At 39.9% G+C, this 27,655-nt stretch overlaps 1 protein-coding gene across 1 annotated transcript in view; it reads right to left on the bottom strand.

The window, feature by feature from the left end:
* PDE6D (phosphodiesterase 6D) overlaps nucleotides 1–27,258 on the bottom strand; it is a 56,044-nt gene extending 28,786 nt beyond the window's left edge. Inside the window, exon 1 of the mRNA XM_022567961.2 lies at nucleotides 27,011–27,258. Within this exon, the coding sequence (XP_022423669.1) occupies nucleotides 27,011–27,060 (50 nt within the window). The 5' untranslated portion in view covers nucleotides 27,061–27,258. The remainder of the gene's footprint in view (nucleotides 1–27,010) is intronic.
* Nucleotides 27,259–27,655: the final 397 nt, after the last annotated feature.

Below are 27,655 nucleotides of genomic sequence, written 5' to 3'. Positions count from 1 at the left end.
ATAGGCAGACCGATATACTAGAAAACATAGCCGTGACCCCAGCGTATATTAAAACTTCTATACTATACGCTATATTCCAAATCACTGAAGAAAAATGACTAATTATCTCACATTCTTTACTATAACACACTACAACTGGCCTCAAGAATTAGATATAAAGAAAATATAGGTGAATATTTATGTGACCTAAGGATGAAAAAGCCCTCTAAACAGACATGCAAAAGAAAAAAAATCATAAAAGGAGTAAAGAGTGTACAATTTGAAAAAAAACAGTTCAAGACCCGAGCGGTTTCAGCCAGAGAGGGAGAGTACTAGGGTTGGGGACAGAGATTAAAGCAGACTAGTTTATTCAAACTGTTTTAAGTTTTTACAAGAAGAATATATTTGTTTATTACTTGAGTTAATTTAATTTAAAAAGTATCTCAGAAAGTAAAACCATAGAACACCTGCTACCTCAAAATCATCATAAACAAAGTTAAGTCAAATGAAAAACTAGAAAATTATAATATGACAAGCAAAGGGACAAGGTCTTTACTATACAAGGAGCACTTATGTAAGAAAAAGACAAAATGGCTCAAAAGAACACTAGGCAAAACATGGGGGAAATGCGCGTTTTCACCTGTCAAACGGGCCCCCTGAGCCTGGCCCTCAGAGAAGGTGAGGGAGAAAGAGCTGTCTCCCCGGGGTTTCCAAGGGAGGTGCCTCCCTGGGGGAGGATCAGGTTTCAGAGAGGCAAGCAGGCGGGAGGGGGGGCTCCAGGAAGAGCTCCTGGAGGGAAGAGACTGTTTTTAGGATGGAAAAGGGTTTTCTGACAGGGTGGTGTTGGGGAGGACTGGGTGGAGTGTAAGGCAAGAGGATGAGACTACCAGAAAGGACTGGTGCCTGGAGGAGCCTGCATTTTGGGAGGGTACAGGAAGTTTATGGAGTCACTGAGTCATTTATAGCCTATTCTCAAGGTTTCCGACTTTACAAAATTCTTTTGGTGCCAAAGTTGCCCAAGGGCTTTGTTTCTTTGGGCATTGACCTTTTTGACCTTCCTTTCCAGTCAGTCACCAAGTCCTGCTATTTTCTTCCATTAAAATGCAGTTTCATTTTTTTCCCCCCCTATCCAATCTGCATACTACTGCCAGACTGTTGTTTCTAAAGTATCACTTGGATCATGTCTCCTCCCTGCTCAAAAACCTTTCAGTGCTTTCTACTGTCACTGGATCAAGTATAGACACACACACTCACCCGCCACCCTGAGGTGTCTCCGGTTCACTTCAAAAACATCTGCTCCAGCCAAAGTGGTTCAATCACAGACCTGTCCCTATATGTGACACCACCCCCAAAACCTTTTTTGTGCTTTTCCTAAGCTGATTTCACACTCAAACACCCTTTCCTTTTTACTTCTCCATAGTCTAGCAACCTTTCACGTTCAGTTTCATTCCCTCATCAGTATACAATGTGGGTAAAGCACAGGCGTGGAAACTCACAGCCCTGGTTATAATCATGGCTCTGTCATTTACTGGTTTTGTGACCTTGGGCTTAGTTTCTTAAGGCTTAGTTTGCCTCAACTCCAAAATGTAATAAATACTTTTACGACTTTTGTGAAGATTCAGTAAGAACTGATGTACGTAAAACTAATACAGCGCCTGGAACAGGGTAGATTAGTAGTAGTGCCTGGAAACTCACTAGATTAGTATTCATTATTATTGTCCAAACACCCTCTCTTCTCTGAGTGTAAAGTTTTTCTTACTAGCTGGTAATAGCTTGTGAGCACTGCTGTTTTCTCTCTTATATTTAAACTTTTTATACTTCTTAACACTCAGTGTGCCAAGCCCTGTGTTAGGTGCTTTACAAACACAAAACCACATGAGTTAGGTACCACTCTATCACTTCACTTTCTGGATGGGAAAACTAAGTTTGGAGATATTAAAAACCTTACCTAGGGCTTCCCTGGTGGCGCAGTGGTTAAGAATCTGCCTGCCAATGCAGGGGACACGGGTTTGTGCCCCGGTCCGGGAAGATCCCACATGCCGCGGAGCGGCTAGGCCCGTGAGCCATGGTCGCTGAGCCTGCACGTCCGGAGCCTGTGCTCTGCAACGGGACAGGCCGCAACAGTGAGAGGCCCGCGTACCGCAAAAAAACCCACAAAAAACAAAAAACCCTTACCTAATATTAAACGGCTAGTAAAGAGTAGAAGGAAGATGCAGGTGATTCTTTGATTGGTCTATTTTTAAGATTGAAAATTGCCTAGGATTTTCATGAATGATGGCTGGGCAGTCCTAATGAGTCAGGTCTGGTCTTCCCTCACCTGGAGATTTCTCCCAGGGAGAACTGAGCACTGTCACTAGATCCGGCTTCAGCATCACTCTCCAAACAGCCAGAGCCTGGGCTTTCCTCCAGGGACCACCATGACCCTTTGACTTTCAGAAAGAAAGCATACTAGCAGCCCCATGTTTTGTTACAAGAAGAGAGGAAGATCATTTCCAGAGTCAGAAATCACGCCATAAGGCATCAAGAACAAAAACCAGGTTTCCATCAGCAAAAAGCACCCTTTCTGAGGAGAAAAGAAGAGAGGCTCTTAATAGAAAGAGCCAAGCCTTCTGAGTACAGAAGAGGCCAACTTCTCCCAAAGGTAACGTTTAAAAGAGTGTGAGTCTTAAGAGTCAGAAAGACAAAACCCTAAAGGGCAAGGGAAGGACAGACCTCACTATTAATTTATTCTTCACTCCGATGACAGTGCCAGTACATGCAATTAGAATTTCTTTTTTCTTTTTTGGTAAGAATTGAAGAAAGACAAAAATGAACCATTATATTAACTGATACTATAATTATGTTTACAAACTGATTTCCAGTGGAATCATTACACATTAGGCCTCTTTAGGAGCCTATAGTTTCCAGACTGTGAAAAAGCATTTCCTCTGAGTGAAACCTGCAAATTTTATCTCCCTAACTAAAGATAAAACTGTTTTGGCTGATAAAGGTTAAAGAACTCCTCTAAAACAACCAGACAAAAGAAACCAACAGCCATACAACAAAACAACAACAACAAAAAGCAGACTTCTCATGTCTCGGAGAGTTAACATACACTGAGCTAAGGCTCAGTGTATGTTAACTCCCTGAGTTGGGAGACTGGGATTGATGGACGACCAACAGGGGTTCTGAGGTTTCGCCCTTCATTCATCCACTTGTCAAATTCTGCTCAGAGGCTCTTTGCTTGTGGAAGGAGGGCAAAGAACTTTTTTCTCTACAATGCTTTTTGTTATTCTCTCCTGTAGGTCAAAAGAGAATTATGAGGACTGTTCAAATATCGTTAAGATGGCAATATTTCCCAAATTCAACTTGATCACTATCAAAATCCCAGCTGGCTTTTTTTGCAGAAATCGAAAGACTGATTCTAAAATTCATATGGACATCAAGGGACTCAGAGTAGCCAAACAATCTTGAGAAAGAAAACAAAGTTGGACAAATCACACCTCCTGATTTCAAAACTTGCTACAAAGCTACAGTAATCAAGATGGTGTGGTACTGGCATAAGGATAGACATATATATCAATGGACTAGAACTGAGAGTCCATAAATAAACCTCACATTTATGGTCAAATGATTTTCAACAAGGGTGCCAAGACAATTCAATGGGAGAAAGAATAGTCTTTTCAACAGATGGTGTTGGGATAATGGGCTATCTACATGCAAAAAAAATAATAAAGTTTGACCCCCAACTCTCACACCATACATAAAAATTAACTCAAAGTGGATCATAGGTCCAAATGTAAGAGTTAAAATTATAAAACTCTTAGAAAAAATATAGGAGTAACTCTTTGTGACCTTGGGCTAGTTAAAGCCTTCTTAGATATGACAGACTAGAAAAACACAAGTGACAAAAGAAAAAATAAACTGAACTTCATCAAAGTTAAAAACTCTTATGCTTCAAAGGAAACCATTAAGAAAATGCAAAAACAAGGGACTTCCCTGGTGGTCCAGTGGTAAAGAATCCACCTTCCAATGCAGGGGACGTGGGTTCGATCCCCTGTCAGGGAACTAAGATCCCACGTGCTGCAGGGCAACTAAGCCCGTGTGCCACAACTACTGAGCTCGTGCGTCTCAACTAGAGAGCCTGCATGCTGCAAACTACAGAGCCCATGCGCTCTGGAACCCATGCGCCACAATTAGAGAGGAGCCCACGGGCCCCAACGAAGAGCCCACATGCCGCAAGGAAAGATCCTGCATGCCTCAACAAAGATCCCGTGTGCCGCAACTAAGATCCATCGCAGCCAAAAATAAAAACAAATAAATAATTAATAAGTATTAAAAAAAAAAAGAAAACGGAAAAACAACCCAAAGAGTGGGAGAAAATATTTGCAAATCATAAATCTGATAAGGGAATTGTATCCAGAATTTATAAAGAACTCTTACAACTCAATAATAAGACAAATAACCCAATTAAAAAATGGACAAGAATCAGAACAGACATTTCTCCAAAGAAAATATACAAATATGGAGAAAAGGGAACCTTCTTGCACTGTTGGTGGGAATGTAAATTGATACAGCCACTATGGAGAACAGTATGGAGGTTCCTTAAAAAAACTAAAAATAGAACTACCATATGACCCAGCAATCCCACTACTGGGCATATACCCAGAGAAAACCATAATTCAAAAAGACACATGCACCCCAAATGTTCACTGCAGCACAATTTACAATAGCCAGGTCATGGAAGCAACCTAAATGCCCATCGACAGACAAATGGATAAAGAAGATGTGGTACATATGTACAATGGAATATTACTCAGCCATAAAAGGGAACGAAATTGGGTCATTTGTAGAGACGTGGATGGATCTAGAGACTGTCGTACAGAGTAAAGTAAGTCAGAAGGAGAAAAACAAATATCGTATATTAACACATATATGTGGAACCTAGAAAAATGGTGCAGATGAACTGGTTTGCAGGGCAGAAATAGAGACACAGATGTAGAGAACAAACGTATGGACACCACGGGGGGAAAGTGGCGGGGTGGGGGTGGTGGGATGAATTGGGAGGTTGCGATTGACATATATACACTAATATGTATAAAATAGATAACTAATATGAACCTGCTGTATAAAAAAATAAATAAAATAAAATTTTTAAAAAAAGGGGCTTCCCTGGTGGTGCAGTGGTTGAGAATCCGCCTGACAATGCAGGGTTCGATCCCTGGTCCGGGAAGATTCCACATGCCATGGAGCAACTAAGCCCGTGTGCCACAACTACTGAGCCTGTGCTCTAGAGCCTGCGAGCCACAATTACTGAAGCCTGCATGCCTAGAGCCTGTGCTCCACAACAAGAGAAGCCACCGCAATGAGAAGCCCGCACACCGCAATGAAGGGTAGCCCCCGTGCGCCGCAAGCAGAGAAAGCCCGCGCGCAGCAACAAAGACCCAACGCAGCCAAAAATAAATGAGTAACAACAAAAAAAATTTATTAAAAAAAGAAATTCAAAAAAAAAAGAAAATATACAAATAGCCAAAAGCACATGAAAAGATGTTCAACATCATTAGTCATCAGGGAAATGCATATTAAAACCACAACGAGATACTACTTTATACCCTCTAGGAAAGTATTCTCAGGAAGACATAGTGTGGATGATGATGTAGAGAAGTTGGAACCCTCATATACTGCTGTTGGAAATGTAAAATGGTGCAGCCACTTTGGAAGAGTCTGGCAGTTTCTCAGAAGGTTAAACAGAGTTACCATACGGCCCAGCTATTCCACTCCTAGGTATATGCCTAAGAGAAATGAAAACATATGTTCACACAACAACTTGTACATGAATGTTCATAGCAGCATTACTCATAATAACCAAAAAAAGTGAAGACAACCCAAATGTTCATCAACTGATGAATGGATAAACAAAATGTAGTATAACCACACAATGGACTACTATTTGGAATTAAAATGGAATTAAGTACTGATACATGCTACAACATGGATGAACCTTGAAAACAATATCTTAAGTGAAAGAAGCTAGACACAAAAGACTAAATATTCTTTGGTCCCACTTACATGAAATATCCAGAATAGTCAAATCTATAGAGACAGAAGGTAGACTAATGGTTTCCTAGAGCTGGGGTGGGAGGGTAGAGGAAATGGGGGATGCCTGCTAACGGGTACAGGGGTTTCTTTCAGGGTGATGAAATGTTCCAAAAGTGATTGTGTTGATGGTTGCACAACACTGTGAATACACTAAAAACCACTGAATTGTACATTTTAAATGCGTGAATTGTATCTTAATAAAGCTATTAAATACGTACTTTAAAAAGAACTATAGAGATATCAGAAAAAGCCTTCAAAATTAATGAAAGGGTCATAAAATGTTTCAAAAAGCAAAAATCCAGAAAAGAATCAGAGAGACACTTGGTAAGTATGTGGAAAAGGAATCTGTAGGACTAGAAAGGATCTAGCAGAAAGTTAAAATATTCTTGGTCTGGATCTATTCTGAAAAACAAAAAAACACATGGCAGGAGGGATAAATTGGGAGTTTGGGATTAACATATACACACTACTATATATAAAAGAGATAAACAACAAGGACCTATTGTATAGCACAGGGAACTATATTCAACATCTTGTAATAACCTATAATAGAAAAGAATCTGAAAAAGAATATATACACCTGAAACTAACACAACTTTGTAAATCAACTATACTTCAATAAAAACACCAAAACATATTATATATCAATTCTATCTCAATAAACTTAGAAAAAAATTTAAAAAACACGAGCGGGAGAGTCTAACACAACCTGTTCTACCTTTTTTTTGAAGTTTTATTTTATAAATGACAAAAAAGGGTTGGTTTGCATATGAACTCTTTAGATATAGGAAAAGCTTAGTAGTAATTTCTCATGCCAAATCCACCTTCCACCCTAATGTTTTCTGAACCATTACTTTAATAATAATAAAAAAATACAGAATTAGGCTATCAAATCTACTAAGGCCATCAATGAAATCCATCATTCATTTGCGTAGTACCTTAAAGTTCATAAATCACTTTTATACCTATTATCTCAGCTGACCCTCTTGAAGCAGGTATCACACCCATTTTAAAGATGAAGAAACAGCCTCAGAGACATTAACAGGCACTTAAAGCCTTACAGCTAGTGAGAAGCATAGACAGATTAGAACCCAGGTCTTGCTCTACTAAGCCACCTTCTAAGTTTATAAAGAAATTGCTCTGGGCTTCCCTGGTGGTGCAGTGGTTGAGAGTCCACCTGCCGATGCAGGGGACACGGGTTCGTGCCCCGGTCCAGGAAGATCCCACATGCCACGGAGTGGCTGGGCCCGTGAGCCATGGCCGCTGAGTCTGCGCGTCCGGAGCCTGTGCTCTGCAACGGGAAAGGCCACAACAGTGAAAGGCCAGCGTACCGCAAAAAAAAAAAAAAAAAAAAAATTGCTCTTTTGTATAGAATATTCCTTTAGTAATATTCCTTTAGTAAATACACTTTTTTTCTTGTTGAATTTTCTCTTATAGTGTTAGGAACTAATTTGAAATAGCAATTTGGTACATATTGAAACATAGTTCAATATGTAGTATAACATATATTTATTCTACACTAATCTCAATCATATATTTCGTTTTTAAAAAATAAAAAAACAAGTACTCGGGAAGTCCCCTGGCGGTCCAGTGGTTAGGACTCAGTGCTTTCACTGCCTTGGCCCCAGGTTCAACCCTGGTTGGGGAACTAATATCCTATAAGCCTCATGGCATGACCAAAAAACCCAAAAAAACCAATTACTCAGGATGAACAAATTCTAAGCTGAATACTACAGTGTTTCTGACTAATAGCTAAGAAGTCAAAATAATGCTTTTGTGCAATAATTTTGCTAGGCATCCAAACATCAAACATGTGTCTCATCTATTTAATTTACCTTATATACTAACATCAGTGGCCAGGGAAATATTCTTTTCTTAATTTGTGTTTTCATATCTTATTTAAGAGTTAAGGTACTATAATGACACATAGTGCAGTATATGCACATCCTCCAAAACACAATGCCATTCTGAACATAAATAAATGTGGTCTAAAATTCGAATCCCCAAATTTTGATGTAATTTTAGATAGAAGTTTTCCTAATTATTTCCTCTTTATTTTCCCTCCAGAATGTCCAGAATAGTCATCTACTATACAGTTGTTAAACAGTTACTGGTGTGAAGTAATGATCAACTTACAATTGGTTAAAAAAAAAAAAAAAAGTTAACCCACATTTGAACGACCAAAGGGTTTTGGATTATAACATGGCTGACTGGACATTTCATGTGCCTAACATTTACTGAACATTTATGAGTGTTAGGCTCAGGGCTAGGATATACTATGATTAATAAGACATGACTCTGTACATGCTCTCTGGAGTTCTCCTCCAGGTAGGGAAAACCACCAGGTAAAAGAATAATTACAATGCAATGTGAGAAGTACTATCTATAATGGAGGCTTGTACAAAGTATCGTCTTTGGCTTGCTTGTGATCAGGTCTTGCGAGATAAGATAAGTATCAGTGTCTAAAACATGCCTCCAAAGCTGAATATCCACTCACTAACTTGTATCATCTTTCAATACTGTGCCATACCCAGGTGTCGCCTCTCTTCCTGATTTGCATAACCAGGCAAGATAGCCAAGGTCGATAGCACTCCTGTCTCAGGTTAGGCACAAACTCAGATCAAACACTACTCAAAGGAACACACATCCCCTCATGACCTTAGTCAGTAGGTACAGCTCCTGAAGTCTTTAGGTTGTGAAGTGTTGTGGAATCTTTCTCCTCAGAAGAACTGCTAAGTTTAAAAGCTCTGTTAGTCAGAACTACAAATCTGTGAATAAAACATTAAGCCTATTTCTCTGAAATTAAAAACTGTACATTTCTGAACCTTTTATATATAGATTCTGGTAGAGAAAAGGTTAAATGAAGTAAAAAAGATGACAAGCAGAACTCTTCCCCTGCAGAGTCAGCTACTGTGCATCTTTTAAAAGGTTCCCCAACTGTAGAATGTATCTCCTTTCTTCTGATCGTAAAGAGACCAGTAGCAAAATTATTCCTTTCCCATACAATGCAACTGGACTGGGTCAGGAATAGAACAGCCAAGAGGAAAAGGCAGATCATTTTTTTTTGAAGCTGGAGGACTGGTATTTATTTCCAAGTTCAGGAAAAAAGAGGTACTTGACTCTCTTTAATTACAACATAGCCTGGCCAACTATACACCACTGATGTTTTCAAGATGTTGCTCAAAGGATATTCCAGCTCTTCATATCAAAATGTACACATTAATGCAGAGGAAACTCAAACTGTAATAGATATTAGTTGTCTTGAAGCACAATTCCAACTAAACCAAAAACGATTTGAAGAGGAAGTTCAGAAATATAATGCCCTCCAATAGGACACATAGGTTGCGAGACAAACATCATTAAGGATTCCCTAGGCTACAGCATCTTCTGGGATGGTAAAGTCAAGTTCTATGTGTTATGTTTAAGTGCTCAGAAAAATGCTGGTACTCAATTGATGACAGTTGCAAAAGCCTCTGGGAAGGTCTGATCTGACCTCACCGCAGTTCTGACATCTCCATTTAAACATCTTCCCTTCTGTGGACAAGGAAAGCTTCCAAGCACTAAAGGTTTCCAAGAGTTAAACAGTCAGTCTCTCAAAAGACTCTAGTCAGTATATAAACGTATCTTTTAAGTAAAAATCCAGTCATCCTGGGTCAAGATTCACTTTAAACAATATAAAAGCCTATGTAAATGATATTTAATGATATGAGAAAATATTTGTAATATACTGATGTGTGAAAAAGGATAAACATTTTTTTTAAATGAGGAGGTTTACAAAATACATATAATGTGATCACATTTGTTACAAAGTATATATACACATATGAGGATTTTTTACCAAAAGAATTCATGGCTATTATAGAAAGTCTGGAAAATAGAGGACAAAAAAACAATAGCTGTAATCCTATAAACCAGAGGTTACCATTTAGTATTTTAGTGTTTATATTTCCAATTTTTTCTATGTGTATATATATGTCCTCCCAATAAATATAAAAAACATAGTCTTTTACTTAGTCATTAGTTTTGCACTGATTTACATATAATGCTATTCTAGGAAACTAGGGCAAATTTTAAGATTCATGCACTAGAGTGGTTCTTAACCATGGCTGCGTATTAGAATTGCCTGGGGAACGTTTAAAATTCCCAATTTCTGGACCACCCCCCAGACCAATTAAACTAGCATCTTTGAAGATGGTACCTAGGCATCAGTATTTTTCAAAGTTCCCCAGGTGATTCCACTGAACAGCCAGGGTTGAGAACCACTACTTGCCAGCTTTCCCCCTTCTGAGTAAAATATGATTTACAGCAGTAAATCTTAAACTTTCATGTGCATACAAATCATGTGGGGATCTTGTCAAAATATAGATTCTGGTTCAGGATAGGACCTGAGATTCTGCACTGGCTCAGGGACCATACTCTGAGTAGCTGTAGGGTTCTGGGAAAGAAAACTCTTTTAAAGAATGGAAAGAAAAAATTATAGCCACTGAAGCCCATATTCTATGCCACCAGACAGGGAGGGGTAATCTACAGCGGATGAACAAAGAATTGACATGAGGAGAAAAAGATGTTTCTAGGAAATAAGATTTTAGGGGACTGAAAGAAAGTTTGGAATAACTACATTTTTCAGGGGAAAACAGTCGTTGGAGCTTATATAGTTTGTGTGCACAAAGGAGGGCAAGCAAGCTTAGAAGACAAGAGAGGTGGGCAGTATGAGAAAAAAAAATCAAATGTGTAAAAAATTGTTATGGAAAAAATAAAATCTTTGGCTGCCGTGCTGGAAATGGATAGAGAAACACCACAAGAGGACCTGCAGAATATTTCATTGTCAAAAACATGTTTGGGAACCAGTACAGCTAATAAACTGAAGTTGGTGTAGATCAATAATCATCCTCCATCATCTCCCTCCGGGACATAAGAGACCCCAGGAGCGTAAGTCTCCCCTGGCAGTGCTTTAGGAACCAACAACAAACAGTGGACTATTTGCCCAAATGCTTCTCTTTGTGTGCAGAAAGAACATGGGAAGCTCAAACATGGGGTCTCTTTGCAGCTTCTTGGCAATACTCTTCTTCGAATTTCTAAACTTCACTAGAGATGTAACAAAAAGGCGGCGGAGGGATTTTTTTTTCCCTGAGGGCTTTCCCATGGAAATTAGAAATGTTTAGCATATTTTTTAGAATGACAAAGTATTTAATATAAAAGTATTCATAAGTCACCATCAGACTGTTATTCCTTCAAAATAATTTCTAAAACCAATAAAATAGGAAAACTTTCATATAAAATTATCTGGGGCATTATATGAATCAGCTGGTACACTTTATCAGACATTATCAAATGGGCCATATCTGAGAAAACCTCTGTTTAAATAAACAGAAGAAACTAAAGGGGAAGACTTTACCAAGAAATGAAAGAATTCTGATGCCAGATGATTCATGTTACACATCTCTTGGATGTAAGAATCTTTGGCAGAATCACGCACAACCATAATAGTCCCACTGATCCTTATATTCAGCACTTATTTACTGTATAATGGTGATAGTTAACATGTGTTGAGTGCCAGATACTGGCTAAGTGCTTTATCCACAACTAAATTAATCCTCACAACCCTATGAAATAGGTATTATTATTATAGCCCTTGTATGGATGAGGTATCTGTGGTTTAGGGATGGCAAGTACCATGCTTAAAGGTCACAAAACCAATAAGTCATAAAGTTGGTTTTTGAGTACCTGATTTCAACAACCATTCTCTTAACATTTATATGACATAAACAGGCCTCCTGCATGCCCAGTCTGTACCAGGGAGAAACTACACTCAAGACTGGGGGACAGAAGAAGAGTAAGTCATGATCCCTAAGCTTGTGGTACAGGACAAGCAGTTCTTCCAGGACACGAGGCTAGAAAGGCACTTCAAACACTGCAGAATACAGGATGCCTTCTGGTGTGGAACGCCAGCTCAGATAATGCTGTTAGTGTATTCCACAGGTCAGAACTCATTTACTTTTGGGGGTCCCTGATTCTTGATCTTTTACATATCCTTGATGGATAGATGACATATTTGCAGATGATAGGCTCTGTGCCTAGAGACACAATTTTTTTTTAGCTTAGGCAAGCTTTCCAGAAATTACTGAACCACCCTAACTATATAAAATCAATAAAGGCACAAGAATGTCCAGATAACAGATCTAGTACTAGTTGAGGGGTTGGTCTCTTCTACATTCAAATGATAAGGGGTATTGCTGGACAATCCAGTCCAGTCAGGATTGGGGGAAATCAGTTTCAGATTGAGGTTCTTGTCTCTCTTCTGAGTTTCTATAAAATCTCCAAAGGCTAAGGGAAACCCCACTGATTATAGTAGCCTAACAATGCTGTAAAGGTCAAATAATTCTTAATCTATGATTCATTACCAGTGCAGACAGATAAAGAAAGTCCTAACTCTTGCCTTTCTCAGAGCTAGCTTCCTAGCAGTCTTGTTCAACTTGATAACTGCAGACACAAGGCCAGGGAAAAGGTGAATATTTCCAGCCTTATCTGGCATCTGGCTACATTAATCGCTTAAAGCTGGTCTTTCAAAGAAAGAGGAGGCAGGGTAAAAGAATTAATATCTGAGTACCCACATTCAATGCACATGCTAAGCACTGTCCTAAGAGCCCCTCTCTTTTCTATTTTTCAATCTTATCTCACTTAATAATGACACTCACATGAAACACTACTGCTGCTCTCAGAAGTTAAACACCTTTCTCAGGAACTCACAGCTAGTAAACATAGCTCACAATCAGGCAGAGGCCTGTCCACACTACATACTCTTGGAAAGAAGTGGCTTCAGGCAGCTGCAAGGTGCTGGGTATCTTTGTGAGGACAGGCCTCCAGTGCTAGAAGAGCTGAGGAAACTGATGAGAGGATGAGAAAGGCAGGCAGATCCCCAAATATTCCACAGAAATTGTCCTTTTGCCCCTCCTAACAATGTTCTCTTGGGATATGGTTAGTAGAGAATAAGGACTACGTATTGAGTTACTGATGCTGTACAGTTGTCCCTCAGTGTCTGCGGGGGGTTGGTTCTAGGACCCCTGTCATACTATAATCTGTGGATGCTCAAGACCCTTATTTATAAAATGGCATAGTATTTGCATACAACCTATGCACATCCTCCCGCATACTTTAAATCATCTCTAGAATATTTATAATACCTAATACAATGTAAACGCTATGTAAATAGTTACTGGCATGGCAAATTCAAGTTTTGCTTTTTGGAACTTTCTGGAATTTTTTTTCCTGAATATTTTTGATATGCAGTTGAACCCCAGGATGTGGAACCCACGAATATGGAGGGCTGAATTTACTGATCCACAATGGAAACAAAACTCTGTTTATGATAATAAAACTTCCCTGTTATAAGTTGCATTCAATTAATTAAATATTTCAAATTAATGATCTCCTTGAAATGCAGCTATGTGTTCAAATACTAAAAAGTACACCTCTTGCTTTTCTATTCCCTGAATGATGCCATGAATTCCTTATTTGAAAGGGATTCAAGACCTTACAATTTGCTTTTAAGTACTGAAAATTTGCAGTGTTATAGGCAATCTGAAATTACCTTAATTGACATAGAAGTCTTGTTTACTACAAAGTTTTTGATATAAAGACTTCTTATCCTGTTCAGCTAATCTTCTGAGAACATGCAAAAGGAAATGAGAAAATCTCAGGCAGGGAAAGCATCTGGCAGTATGGTTCACATTGTAACACAGAGAAATACTTTCATTTAAAGAGCAGGGGTTAGTATTTGAAATCAATCCTTGCCAACTGTAGAATTGCTCCTAAAACCTAGTTCAGATAAGCAGGTTGACATTTTTTCTGCAAACATTCAGAGTAACTTTTATATTTTTTGGCAAGATCAAAACTAATATTTCTCATAAATTCACACAGGTGATTTACTAGTACATACTTGCCTCACTAGAGAGCCAAAGGAACAATGCTCTGAGAGTGATGACAAAAAGTTTATTTTACATGGAGGGTAACATTTCTAGAGTACTCTTTACTTTCTCACTAAATCATTTCCCTTCAACTCTCCAAAGAGAGCTGCCACTATCATTTTTCCCCTCCTATACTATAATCACGCTAACCATCTCATCCACATATTTATTCCCCAAACATGCACTGAATTCTACTGTGTATCAGGCACACGTTGTACTGGGGATTCTACAGATGTGTTACTGAAAATATGGTCCACAGACTGGTGCTGGTTTGTGAAGGCATTGGTTACCAGTTTGCAACAACTATTTATTTATTTATTTTAAATTAAATTTTATTTTTTAACATCTTTATTGGAGTATAATTGCTTTACAATGGTGTGTTAGTTTCTGCTGTATAACAAAGTGAGTCAGCTATACGTATACATATATCCCCATAACCCCTCCTTCTTGCGTTTCCCTCCCACCCCTCTAGGTGGTCACAAAGCACTGAGCTGATCTTCCTGTGCTATGAGGCTGCTTCCCACTAGCTATCTATTTTACATTTGGTAGTGCATATATGTGACAAGTATTTAAAAATTTTAATAGCAATTTAGCAGAGTAATTTGAATGTTGATTCTAATAATAAAATTTTTGACTTTTATTTTCTATGTCATTTTTCTAATAATTCATTTTAGTTATTTTATAAAAATATCAGTCTGTAAAGGATTAGAAGTAAAAACCTGGTTTGCTACCAGTAATAGTTTAAGAAGCATTGTTCTAGAGGACAGAAAGACCTCTGCTCTTGCTTGACATGGGCACGGTTAATCCTATGTGACTGTCCAAAAAAAAAAAAATCCTTCCATCCTCAGACACACACATTTCTGAGGAACATATAAGTTCAGGCTTTGTAAATAGGTTTGGGAATACTGATTTTTAAAAAAGGTTGTAAGTTAATAATATGTTAAAAGAAGAATGGAGAAGGGTGAGATAGGAAGGTAGGTCAAGTAGAAAGGACAATTTAATAAAGAACAGGAAATCAACAGGCAACCAGGAGGGTAGCAGGTATAATGAACAGCTATAAGTCTGGAGTGAAGAAGTTAAGAGGGTAACTCAAGGTTTACTGGAGGGAGGAAGACACCAAGTCTAGTCTCTGCCATCCTTTGCATTCTCCAGTCACCTCCTACCCTAGCTCCTAGGCACAGCCTATCCTCCAGCCATCCCTAATTGCTCTACTTCCCAAAGACAGTATCTTCTTTTGCTTGAGTATTTAGCAGGCCGCTGCTCCGCTCCCACCAGAATGGGCATTCCACCCTCCAGTACTCTCCTTAAGGACCCAGTGCTATGTCAACCTCTCTGATTACGTTCCCTGGTACACCCTGAGGCAAAGTTTTGAATCCTCCTCAGTGCACCTGTACACTTGTTTATACTTGCGTCACAGTACTTATCAGAACGTACCATGCATATAAGTCTGCAAGTCAAATTCCATTGGTACTATATTATTTATCCTTCTCTTCTCAGTGCTCAGCACATAATTGCCTCTCAAATATGTGTTGAACCACACTGAGCATCAGAGAGCGAGTCAGAGGGGCTGATTAGAATTCTCATTCAGGCTGAGCAACCAGAAATCAAGGCTCACTGAAGAGTGTCTAGAAGCCAAACAAGGAGAGCTGCTCATTCAGGGTTCAGCAGGCTATGGAAAGGCCAGATTAGAGATGGAGCTCAGCGAAAACCAAAAAGCAACAAACCAAAAAACCCCCATTCTCCTTAAGGAGAACAGTTAAGTCAGGAAGCTAAATTGCAGGTAAAAACACATTCGAGTTTAAAAGCCCATTCTGAAGTTGGATTCACGACTTGGCAGAGTACCTGTAAATTATACATGGGCATGTGGCTCATTACCTGTAGTCTGAGGAGTTTCAAGGTGGCTAGAATTTTCAGGCAGAATGGCTGACTAAGCACAAATGACATATGCTAATGTCTACTATGGCAGACCTGAGTAATAGGAGGCAAAGCTCCAATACCAAGGTCACAGGCATGAAGAAAAACTTCCCCCTCTCATTCCTCTGGGGTGGAAGCAGCTGCAATGACCAGCAGTAAACAAAGGGAGTTTCTGTTTAGTGGTATCCCGAACATTTTCATCATAGGAATGCCTTCCTTGGCTCTGCTTACCTAGTTTTTGGTTGTGTTTTTTTCTTTTTGCTCTTGTTCGCTGTCCTTTAACACTCTGCCTTTATGATCTCTCCCCTCTCAAACTCTCTCTTCCTTGTTCACTCTCTGAACTCACTTCCTTCTCCTACTCCCACTTTCATTAATTCTTAAATATCAAAGCCCTCCTCTTAGGCTCCTCCTGCACTAGCATTGGTTATACAGAGCATCCTATTTTTTAGTATATTTTAAGAACCAGTTCTAATTGATGGGCAGTTAAACATCTTTCTTTGACCAATAAGTTCCCAGTGATTTTTCCCTGTGGTACTTTTCCTATTTATGGGGACAAGGTGAGAAAATATAAACGGATCCCTGAGAAACCTGGTTTCAGTATCCTTGACACATAATATGCAGCACTGTAGTCAGTGGTGATATGCCTGTGAAATGATACTCTGGCCCTGGCAGAGGTACTATGCTTGGAAAGCATACAATCAAAATTCAAACTGGTCTGGGAACCAGTGGAGGCAAGAAATTTAGTAATGAGAAAAAGATCGCTATTTGAAACATAACACAGTCCTCTCACTAGCAAAGTCAAACAGTGAAACAAACCTTTCTTTTTCTAGTAGGTCTATTATTCTACTGATATATGTGCAGTTATGTGCCTGAAACTGCTCAGAAACAAACTAGAATAGACATAACCAAAGAGGTTCATAGAGACTCCCTTTGCATTTTTATTTGCTTCCCAGAACCACCTGATCGAAGAAGAGATAACAAAAGGCACTTTCCTGAGGTGCATTCCCAAAAGGATCAGCAACTGTTTCTTATACATTATTCAGAGGAATGGGGATATTGCCTTAAATCCTATCGAAATCCACATTCGGAGATCCTGAATTTTACCTAGCTTTAAAAATGCTACAGTACTGAGAAATCAACTTCCTCAAATTACAACCATCTTTAAAAAAAAAAAAAAAGCAAAGCCAAAGATGATTTTGGCTTTCAAATGGGACATACGTGTCATGTAGGGGGCTTTTTTTTTTTTTTTTTTTTTGGCGGTACACGGGCCTCTCACTGTTGTGGCCTCTCCCATTGCGGAGCACAGGCTACGGACGCGCAGGCTCAGCAGCCATGGCTCACAGGCCTAGCCGCTCCGCGGCATGTGGGATCTTCCCGGACTGGGGCACGAACCCGTGTCCCCTGCATCGGCAGGCGGATTCTCAACCACTGCGCCACCAGGGAAGCCCTAGGGGGCTTATTTTGCTATCACTCCAACAGCCATAATTACTTCCCAGAATTGTGAAAAAGGCTTCAGATGTCTAATCTGGAGTAAAAAAAAAAGGATCACTAAGACTCTGGCTTTATCAACACCCCGAAACCTGAAACCTACAAATTTGCAAAATAGAAAGCAACCCTGCACTTCAAAACAAAAATAAATAACTTTAACAATGTTATAGTAAGCATAATACAGCTATAGAGCTATAGTTTTTAAAGTTAGTTGGCATATATTATTCCACTCAAATTTCGTAACACCTCTGTAAGGCAGACAGAGCAAGCATCTTTGTTTTACAGGTGTTAAGCAACTTGCACAAAGCTGGATAAGCTTAAATAAGTGACTTCCATCCTTTAGTAAAATCTCTCTACCTACTCCTCTAATCTCTGCTTTCTCAAGTCACCAGATTTCTTGGAAGAGTAATCTATTCTTGCTGAATTTATTTCCTCATCTAGTATCCATTTTTTAATCTTGGCAAACGATAGTTAATTTGTTTCCCCAAATAGCTACTATTCTCAAAATCTGCTATTCTCAAAAAGATCACCAGTGACCTACAAGGTATTATGGGACTTTCAGTAGTCTCAAATATTCAATGAGTGAATGAAATTTCCAGCAATTTCAAGGACTTGTTTTTGATCCTCATTCTTCCTCATTCTTGACTCCAACTCCCCTCTGAAACCCTCTCTTCCCTCATTTTTCATGCCATCACCTTCCTTCCTCTCTTACTCCCCAGTATCTTTATTTTTACTTATGTATGTATGTATGTATGTATGTATGTATTTATGTTTGGCTGTGTTGGGTCTTCGTTGCTGCACGCTGGCTTTCTCTAGTTGTGGCGAGCTGGGGCTACTCTTCGTTGCGGTGCGCGGGCTTCTCATTGCGGTAGCTTCTCTTGTTGTGGAGCATGGGCTCTAGGCGTGCAGGCTTCAATAGTTGTGGCACATGGGCTCAGCAGTTGTGGTTCGCGGGCTCTAGAGCGCAGGCTCAGTAGTTGTGGCGCACGGGCTTAGTTGCTCCGCAGCATGCGGGATCTTCCTGGGCCAGGGATCGAACCCGTGTCCCCTGTGTTGGCAGGTGGATTCTTAACCACTGCGCCACCAGGGAAGTCCTCCCAGTATCTTTAAAATTAAACTGCTCAACAGCTACTCATCATCCAAGCTGCGATTAAAATGACAATTCTGAAGTCTTCCAGAACACCTCCAGCAGCAGGTCCCACATTACTTCTGAGGTTCCACAGTACTTCATACTACTAGGCACTAATCACACTATATTTTGATTGTTAACATCTCTGTCTCTGTCTCTCCCTCCCTCCCTCATAAAAGTTCTTTGGATATAGAAACTGGCTTATCATTTCGTATCTCTTGGGTTTAGCAAATTACCTGGCACTTATAGACCCTGTTAACACATGTCTGAATGAACCACCAGATAAGCGGCAGCAGTAAGGCCTCTGCCTTTATCCTTCTCACAGAAGGTGGCTCAAAAGCAAAGGCTTTTAAATCTCTTACTTCTTATTCCATGAAAGTAAGTGATCAGGCTTGATTCTCACATTTAGTCCCTTAAAAATTTTTTTTCTTTTCCTTGCAGTGATCTATGAACCACCCTTTCCAAGTAGAACAGTCAGACAGGTAGCGGTGCCACACATGGTATAATAGTTATGACTCCTACAATTTGCGCATCCACTCTCTACCATGTGAGGACACAGGGAGAAGGCGGACATCTGTAAGCCAGGAATCAAATCAGTCAGTACCTTGATTTTGGACTTCCTAGCCTCCAGAACTGTTGAGAAATAAATGTCTGCTGTATTTTGGTATTTTGTTGTGGCAGTCCTAGCAGAAAAATACATGCTGCTTCAATAGTTTCTGGAAAATGTCTTTTTTTCAGCTAACGCTAATTGTTAGAAAATTCTTCCTTATCCCAAGCTAAATCCTGCCCTCTGTATCTGAGAGGTGAGGAAAAACAAAGAAGAATATAGGGGATGTGATCACTATTGAAGAGAATAATGTTCAAGTGAAAAATAAATCTGTGACTTAAACACTGAGGAAAAATTTTAAACTCCAAATCGGTAATACGGTAACAAAAATAAATTCTCCAGAGAGGAATCACGGTATACTACAGAAAACAGTAGTTTGTAGAAAGACAAACCAAGGTTTAAATTAAGGTTCTGACTTCATCTGAGTGACAACCTTGTCAATCCTTATTTCCCCCATTTATAAAGTATGGATAATAATGTGTAGAGTTGTAATATTGTAATAATATGTGAAAGTGCCTTGAAAAACTGAAAAAGACTACAAGAATGTCAAATATTATTAGGCTATCCCCTTTCTTCTTGTGGCTATATTTAAAGTGTTATTTATATTAGAGCTATTTATGTTTAGTTCTCTAGACTTTATCCAAATTCAGAGGCAAAAATTGCTCTCCCTAACTTTGAAATCAGTGGATCCGCAATGCACTAAACAAAATACATCATTAATACTGAGTAGTATTAATCTAAAAAGAGTTGTCTGAAAAACAAAAAGGAAACAATATCATGTTTTAATTATATCAAATCACACAAAAAAATGTTTTGCCTATTTTAGGTGTAGTACATACCTTAATAGAAATATTGCTGAAAAGAGTCCTTGTTAACTAAGAAAGGTTGTCACCAAATCAAAGAATTGCAGTGTTGAAAGGATTTGAGTCCTTCTGGAGTTTATCTACTCTAATGCCTTATCTGATGCATACATAATTTCCTTCTGCAATACTCCTGATGGACAGGCATCCATCTGGTGCTTAAAATATTTTCTGAAACAATTTTTTTCTTCAGGTAACTCTAATTATTAAAACTGGGCTAAACTCTGTCCCCTGTAACTTCTAACCTTGTATCCTCTGAGAGCCACACAGAACACATTTACTTTTTCTTCTTTAGACAGATTTTTTTTTTTTTTTGGCTGCATTGGGTCTTCATTGCTGCGCGTGGGCTTTCTCTAGTTGAGGCGAGTGGGGGCTACTCTTTGTTGCGGTGAGCAGGCTTCTCATTGCGGTGTCTTCTCTTGTTGCAGAGCACAGGCTTCAGTAGTTGTGGTGCACGGGCTTAGTTGCTCCGCGACATGTGGGATCTTCCTGGACCAGGGCTCTAACCCGTGTCCCCTGCATTGGCAAGCGGATTCTTGACCGCTGTGCCACCAGGGAAGCCCCTAGAACAGTTTTTTAAACTTTAGAATACTCATATCCTTTGCCCAACTCATCTTCAGGTTAATCCTCCTCAGTTCTCCAGTTATTGTACTGACATGTTTCAAGTGCCTCTCCTCTGGACCAGTTCCACTTTGCTGTACCCCTCCCCCACACAGCAGCCTAAGCAAATTCCTCTATAAACAGCGTGCTTATTTAGTCCAATCCACTGAGATCTTTATGGATGTTGGACTATAAGAAAATATATTTGCTTTTCCTCTCAGCTTCAAAATTATCAGCAGATCAAAAGCAAAAGAAGAATGTTGCTCCTAAAATCTTGATAATTTGAGTTTTAAGCATTCAAGCAATGCTTGGAACAGTCAGATTACCAGAAAGATGGCCTTGCCTTTACAATATCTTCCTAGGATGCTAAAGCTCAGGAATAGGGACAGGTCCATACTTTAAGAAGTCAAGGCCTCCTCTAACATGGGGATTTGTGGATGCAGAGTGCTGACAAGTGAAGCCTGTGAGGCAAAAGTGAGGTCAAGCCTAATAAGAACCTAGAGCTGGCAAACCTCAGCCCTATTGACAGTCCTTTACCAAATATAGTGATGATACAACCAGAATTTTCCATGAGAGTCTTACCATATTCTGTTTCATTTTTCCAGAGGTTAATATAATATTTCACTAGAAACACAATCCTGGAAAGAAATTTAGAAGGTCTGAAGAAGACTCTAAGTATCTAATTATATTCCAAATTCCTCCCCCAAATGCAAAAGCAGCAATTCCTGTTTAAAAATCCTAAATAACAAAATCAATAGGACATTATAGTCATTTAATCCATTCAGGATAACGATAACAACTTCTCGGAGCCCATGCAGGAGGATTCTGGAGAACAAACTATTGATCACAATCTACATGAAGTCTATTACTAGACAATCTGTGATCAACACAATCTGTGTATTTATTGGCTGTATGGGTGGTATGTTTTGGTTGCTTTCCCAAAATTTGAGTTGATAAGATAAAAACTATATTTTAGGAATTATAAACCCCAGACTCATTTTTAACACTTGGCCAAGGCACCTCTTAGGCAATACTGACATTCAAGAAAAGTTCAACAGTCTACTATTCTTAACAAGGAAATCTAAGTGAATAGAAGATGTAAAGCCAACTATTTTTGACTGGAGGTAAAGTTAAAGATCAAGGTGCTGTGAGAAAGAGAATGTGGGAGATCCAGGAGCAAACTATGGAGAGGAAATGCAAGAACACAAGTGAAAGGTGCTTTCAGAAACCTTCTGAGCCAAACTGGTTCTTTTTTTGCTCACCTGCCATAAATTGGAATGTGATTAGTTGCTAGAAAACAAGCTAAACACTAGGTACACAACAATGCTTCTCAATTGATTAATTTCTTCAGAGGCAAAACAGATATTACAGTTGCTCAGTTAGAAAGAGAATGATAGCATGAAGTCATTGGTTATACCTCAGAAAAATAAGTGGTTTTACAGAAATATTAACGCTATTATTATCGTTAATAATATTAAGTATTAATAAAAAAAAATACAGCAGTTAACATTTATTGCTGTGTGCGGGGCACCGTACTAAGCATTTTATATGCAGTCTCATTTAATCCTCATATCAGCCCTCTAAAGAAATGAAATGGATAGTGAGGTTCAGAGTTTGAGTGCTCTGCCTCGGGTCACAGTGGTGCGGGTAATAAAGTCTGAACCTAGAGTCCGCTGATGACAGCTCTCAGCTTTACTGCACTTACACGTAAACTTTTGATAGATATCAATTACCTTCCATAAAGGTCTCTCTCTCTCTCTCACACACACATACACACACACACACACACACACACACACACAGCAAATGAAGCATCCCTTTTCCACAATAGTTGTCAACACTGAATATTATCAGTCTTTTAAATTTTTGTCAGTCAATTGGGAAAAAAGGGATAGTCTGTTATTTTAATAGGGTTGAACATCTCTGAATTTATTCATTGGTCATTTGCATCTTTCTTCTGTGAACTATTTGTTCATATCCTTTGCCTATTTTGAGTTAAATATTTATCTTATTGATTTGCAGGCAGTCACTTATATTCTGGATATTATATTAATATCTGGAGTATAAGTAAAGAAAGAAATGGAGACAATTAGCTAATCTTTAAAAAAATTAAATCTGCTTCATACCTTATACCCAAGCAAATTCCAGATGGATCAAAAATAATGAAATCATAAAAGCATAATCCTTTCTTATGGCAATGTGTCAGTTTCTTGGTATCAATTTAGTAAAATTATGGACTTATGTTGAGGAAAAAGTAATTTGAACAGGCTGAACAGGGCATTACAGCCTATACTAGAAAACTAGTATAAGAAGACTTTTAGTGACAAATCTACGTCACTGAAAGCAACTGAAAGCAACTATCTTCGAAAATTATGAACGTAGTAAATTTATTAAGTTTAAAAGTTTCAAAATAATACTTATGATTCCATTTTAATAAAAGGAAACACATTAAACATTAGGTACATCAGAAGGCTATATTGAAATATTAACAAAGGTCATTTCTAGGTAGCTGGAGTTTGTAAAAGAAAAATTCAATACTATTTTAAAAAATGCATTGCTTTTGAAGATATCCCCTCTAAACAGATACAAAGATGGTTAGACTTCTGGAAATAAGGGTTTGTGACTCATTCATTTTGATGTCCTTTAAGCGCACAGTGCCTGTTCAGAAGTCTCCCGAAAGACCTTTGTTGAATGAATGAAATGGGGAACACAGGATTTACAAACAAAATCTCCATATCAGCTACTTAAAATACTCAAATTCAAAACTTTGCAGGAGAATCATATTTGTTCCTCAAGTAATATTTCATTCACAACTTTAGTTTATAACTACAAAATGTTATGTTTTTAACAAACAAGAAAGAAATGTAAGACTCTTAATGTGTATGAGCTAAAAGCAGTGGGGTGGAGATGATGTGAAAAAGAAATCTTGGGAATTCCCTGGCGGTCCAGTGGTTAGGGCTCCGAGCTTCCACTGCAGGGGGCACAGGTTTGATCCCTGGTCAGGGAACTGAGATCCCACAAGCCCGTGTGGCCAAAAAAAAAAAAAATTTTTTTTAATATTTTATTTTTGAAAAGACTTATGACAAATACAAAAGTTTATGTTGAATTCTCTCAGACACAAAGACTATCCCTGATTTATGAAGTATGTTATTCATACTTACTGAGTATCTATTATGGGCATATGGGCAAGCTTCTATTTGTATAAAAAGGGCATGAATATTTACAAGGAACTTATAATATGACTTCAAACACATAACTCTGTTCATGACATATCAATCCTATTGTAAACTGTACTAAATCATACTATAAAACTATAATAATTGAACTAATGTGTACAGGAAAGGAATGGGAAGAGATAAACAGACCGATGAAACAGAAATATTCCAAAAATAAACCCATGTCTTATGAAGGCTGAGTATTTGACACCAAAGATAGCTTTCAAAACAGAGGGGAAAGGATGGCCTAACTACTTAGTAAACAGTAGTGGGCAACTGGCTATCCAAAGAGTAAAGGAAGTTAGATTTCTACCACATACCATCTGTGTAAATACATTTCAGATGGATTAAAGAGCTAAACATTACAAAGAGAAAAAAACAAAGGCTATTAAATTAACCTGAAGATAAGGAAGGTCTTCTTAAAGGAGACACAAAATTCAGAAGCCACATGAATAATACTGATGAATTTGAAGTGATAATTTAAAATTTCTGTTCAACAAAAAACAGACAAGCAATACATTGAGAGAAAAGATGTGCAACGTACAATACAGGCAAAGGATTGATACTACAAGAAAGAACACCTACAAAGCAGTAAGAAAAATAAACAATTCAATATCAACAAGCAATTCACGAAGAAAAAGAAATGGCCAAACAGAAGATTCCGTGACTTCTCTACTAACAACGACGACAACCATAATAGCTAATACATAATGATTACTAGGCATCAGGAGCTTGGCTACGTGTTTTAGATATCAACTCATTTAATCCTCCCAACAACCCTAGGAGATAAGGTGTTATTTTTATCCCTTTTTACAGTGGAGAAAATTGTGGCAGCAGTTAAAGAAGCTGCTCAGGGACACACAACCAGAGTGCAGGGCTAGAATTCCAATGCTGAGAGTATAGCTCTACAGGCCAGTATAGCACCGAACCACTGTCCTATATGACCTCTCCAGGGATCTAGGCATCAGGGAAATACAAATTAAAACAAGATGTCATCTGTTGTTCAAACTGACAAAAATAAAAAAGACCAACATAGTCAATGTGGCAAATGAGGATTATCAACATTGTTGGTAGAAGAATAAAATGGCGATTTCTTTTTGTAGTAAAAACTCTTCAGAAACAGATGCTGTGAAAGTTCAGAAAAACAAGTTATGCAATAAAAGGTGGACAATAGTCAGGTAGTTTCTTACTAAAATGTTAATTTTATTTTCTCCTGAAGGTAGTAACAAATCCTAGAACTCCTTTCCTTTTCTCTCTTAATTCTCAGATGCCAATAAAGGCCACCAGAGGATGAGCATTCCTTTGCTCCCATGCTAATTGTTTTTTGGTGGCTGCTCCCCTTGTGATTTAATCAGCCCAGGTCAAATTTTCCCTGAAAACCTGTTTCTTGATGCACTAAACGACACAGATTCTGCTTTCTATTCTTTTCCATATTTGTCCCTTAGCCTCTTTCTCAAGAGCCAAAGTTTCTCTTGAACAAGGTTCAAGAGACAAGACTGAAGGTGAGAAGCTCAAACTTTCCCTTTTTGGGGTGTTCAAAAGCCATTAAAAAGACTCTTACTTTCAGCAACAATGTTAACTCCAGACAAAAACATGGCTTGTGAAATCTCTCAATTCTCCATAGTCTCCAGTTTACTGTTTACAGCATAAACGTTAAGTAATAATATAAATTACTTAAGGGAAAAATAAAATCCATGTCATAGCTTTTCTACTACTTCAGCCATGCCTATCTACTTATAGGCACTATTATGAAGAGAAACACGGGAAGGTACATGGAGCTATAAAAGAGGCTGTTACTAAACATCACTGCATAAAAGTACTGAAAGTTCATCATGAATGGCAGTATGTAAAGGCCTTTTTTAAAGGCCTTCCCTTAAAAAAAAAAAGCACAGCAGGTCAGCTTCCATTTGAAAAGTTTCATTTGTACATCCAAAACTTCCTGTAACTTTTTTGCTGTTGTGTTCTAAAACTTACTACCAACTTGGTTTCTGATTATGACAAAGCAATTAAAATTTGCAGGGGTGAAATGGACACTGTGGAAACACACTGGCAGCTCAGAGAACGGTGCTTGACGAAACCTCCAGGAGAGGAACCCTACATCCTCACTGAGAGACGAATTTAAGAGTGTTCCATATTGTAGCCATAGGATGTAAGAAGAGATTAAGGTCAGCAGGAAAATGTAAGACTGGAATGAACGAGATTGCGTTTTTTCATCTGCATCATATGGTCACAGATTAACATTCTATTAAAACACAAAGCTTCACTACGGAAGGGGAGAAGGTTGCACCCGCGGCACCACCACAGGCCTGAGGCAATGATTTCGATATCCTGCTAAATGCTACCGTGTCCCCAACGTCATCAAATAATTGCTGGACAGCTCCACCATGTCTACGCGTTAACCACACAAAATCGAGGGAGCAGACACCTTTGCCAGGAGTCCCAGTGCAAAACCATAATAACTCCTCAAGGCTTCGCACGCACAAATTTAGGGTTCTCATTTCGCTGGAAAGAAAACTGAGGAGCTGAGGGAGAAGCAGCGACCGTCCAGTGCCTCCAAGGGCCAAGACAGAGTTAAGATGAGGTCCACCTCGGACTTCTCACTCCCCACCTTCCTCCGCTCCAACCCTGGAAAGAGCCACAAGTGAGCAAGAGAAGTCGTGGAAACAAGACCGGGGTTGGGGGTAGGAGGGGAGAACCCGAGAGAGTTCAACACCAGCGCCTGCATTTGTCCCACACAAGGTCACTCGCTCCAAGTCACTTTTCCCTGCTGCCCTGGTGGGCTTCCCGCCAAAGAGGCAGCTAGGCTTCGAGGCCAGCCCACCGCGCCCCCTCGGCCCTCCCCTGCGGGCCGCAGCCCCTTCCCGGCCTCTCTTCTCGGACCCAAGCGCGCCTCCTGACACCTGTCTCCGACGCCCGGCCCCTCTCTCAGCCCAATTCCGCGGCTCCTCCGCCTCTACCCACGGGGCCCCCATCAAACTCCCCTCCCTCCCTCCGGACGCCCCTTTCCCCGCCTCCCGCGCCCGGTCCCGCCGGCGGCCTGGGACGGCGTTCCTTTTTTCCGTTCCCGCCGCCCTCTCCTCGGGTGCCCACCTGGCGCGGCCGGCCCCCAGCCGGTCTCCTCAGCGAGCGGCCGCCTCCCAAGTCCTCCCGGCCCAGCCCCGCTCCCGGGAGGATACAGTTTGAAGCCCCTCAGGATCTCCCTGGCCCGCTCGTCCTTGGTTGACATGATGCGGCGACCGCCGCCTGCGACTCTCCCACGCTGGCCCGGCGGAGCCTCGTAGACTGTGCCCAGGAGCCGAGGACTGAGCCGCAGCCCGGCCTGCAGACCTCGGGCGAGCAGCGACAGCGTCCAGACCCGGACCGACCTCTTTTCCCTCAGCTCCCGCTCCTGATCCCTTCTCCTTCCCTCTAGCCTCGGAGCGCCCGCTCTGAAGCCAATGGAAAGCCCGCCTCGGCGATTGGCATCTTGATCAACCAATAGAAACATTCAGCGGCTTCGCAGGGGGACGGAGAGCGTCAATGGGAAGGGCCCTCCCCGGGAAGTCCCGTAGGACAAAATTTTCATTTGGTGTTGTTGCCTAGAGTTTGACCCTGCGGAGGGTTGGCTTCAGATCTGCAAAGGCTCGCTTCGAGCCCGCTCCTGCCGCTGGGCACAGTAGGGCTCTGAGATAACAGCAGGTTGCCCTGTGCGATGTGGCGGAGACTACACTTCCCAGCATTCCAGGGGAGAGCCCGGGGGACCACAGATCCCAACACGCAACAGAAAGCCCAGGGACTACAAATCCCAGCGTTCCCTGCACTCAATTCCTCTGTAACTTAGA

Source organism: Delphinapterus leucas, chromosome 8 (assembly GCF_059928025.1).
Source record: "Delphinapterus leucas isolate spDelLeu-1000000601 "Yukka" chromosome 8, BTC_Dleu_Yukka2, whole genome shotgun sequence".
Taxonomy (NCBI): domain Eukaryota; kingdom Metazoa; phylum Chordata; class Mammalia; order Artiodactyla; family Monodontidae; genus Delphinapterus; species Delphinapterus leucas.
The sequence above is the reverse complement of the archived record's forward strand: the minus strand, read 5'-3'. Positions and strand labels throughout refer to the sequence as shown.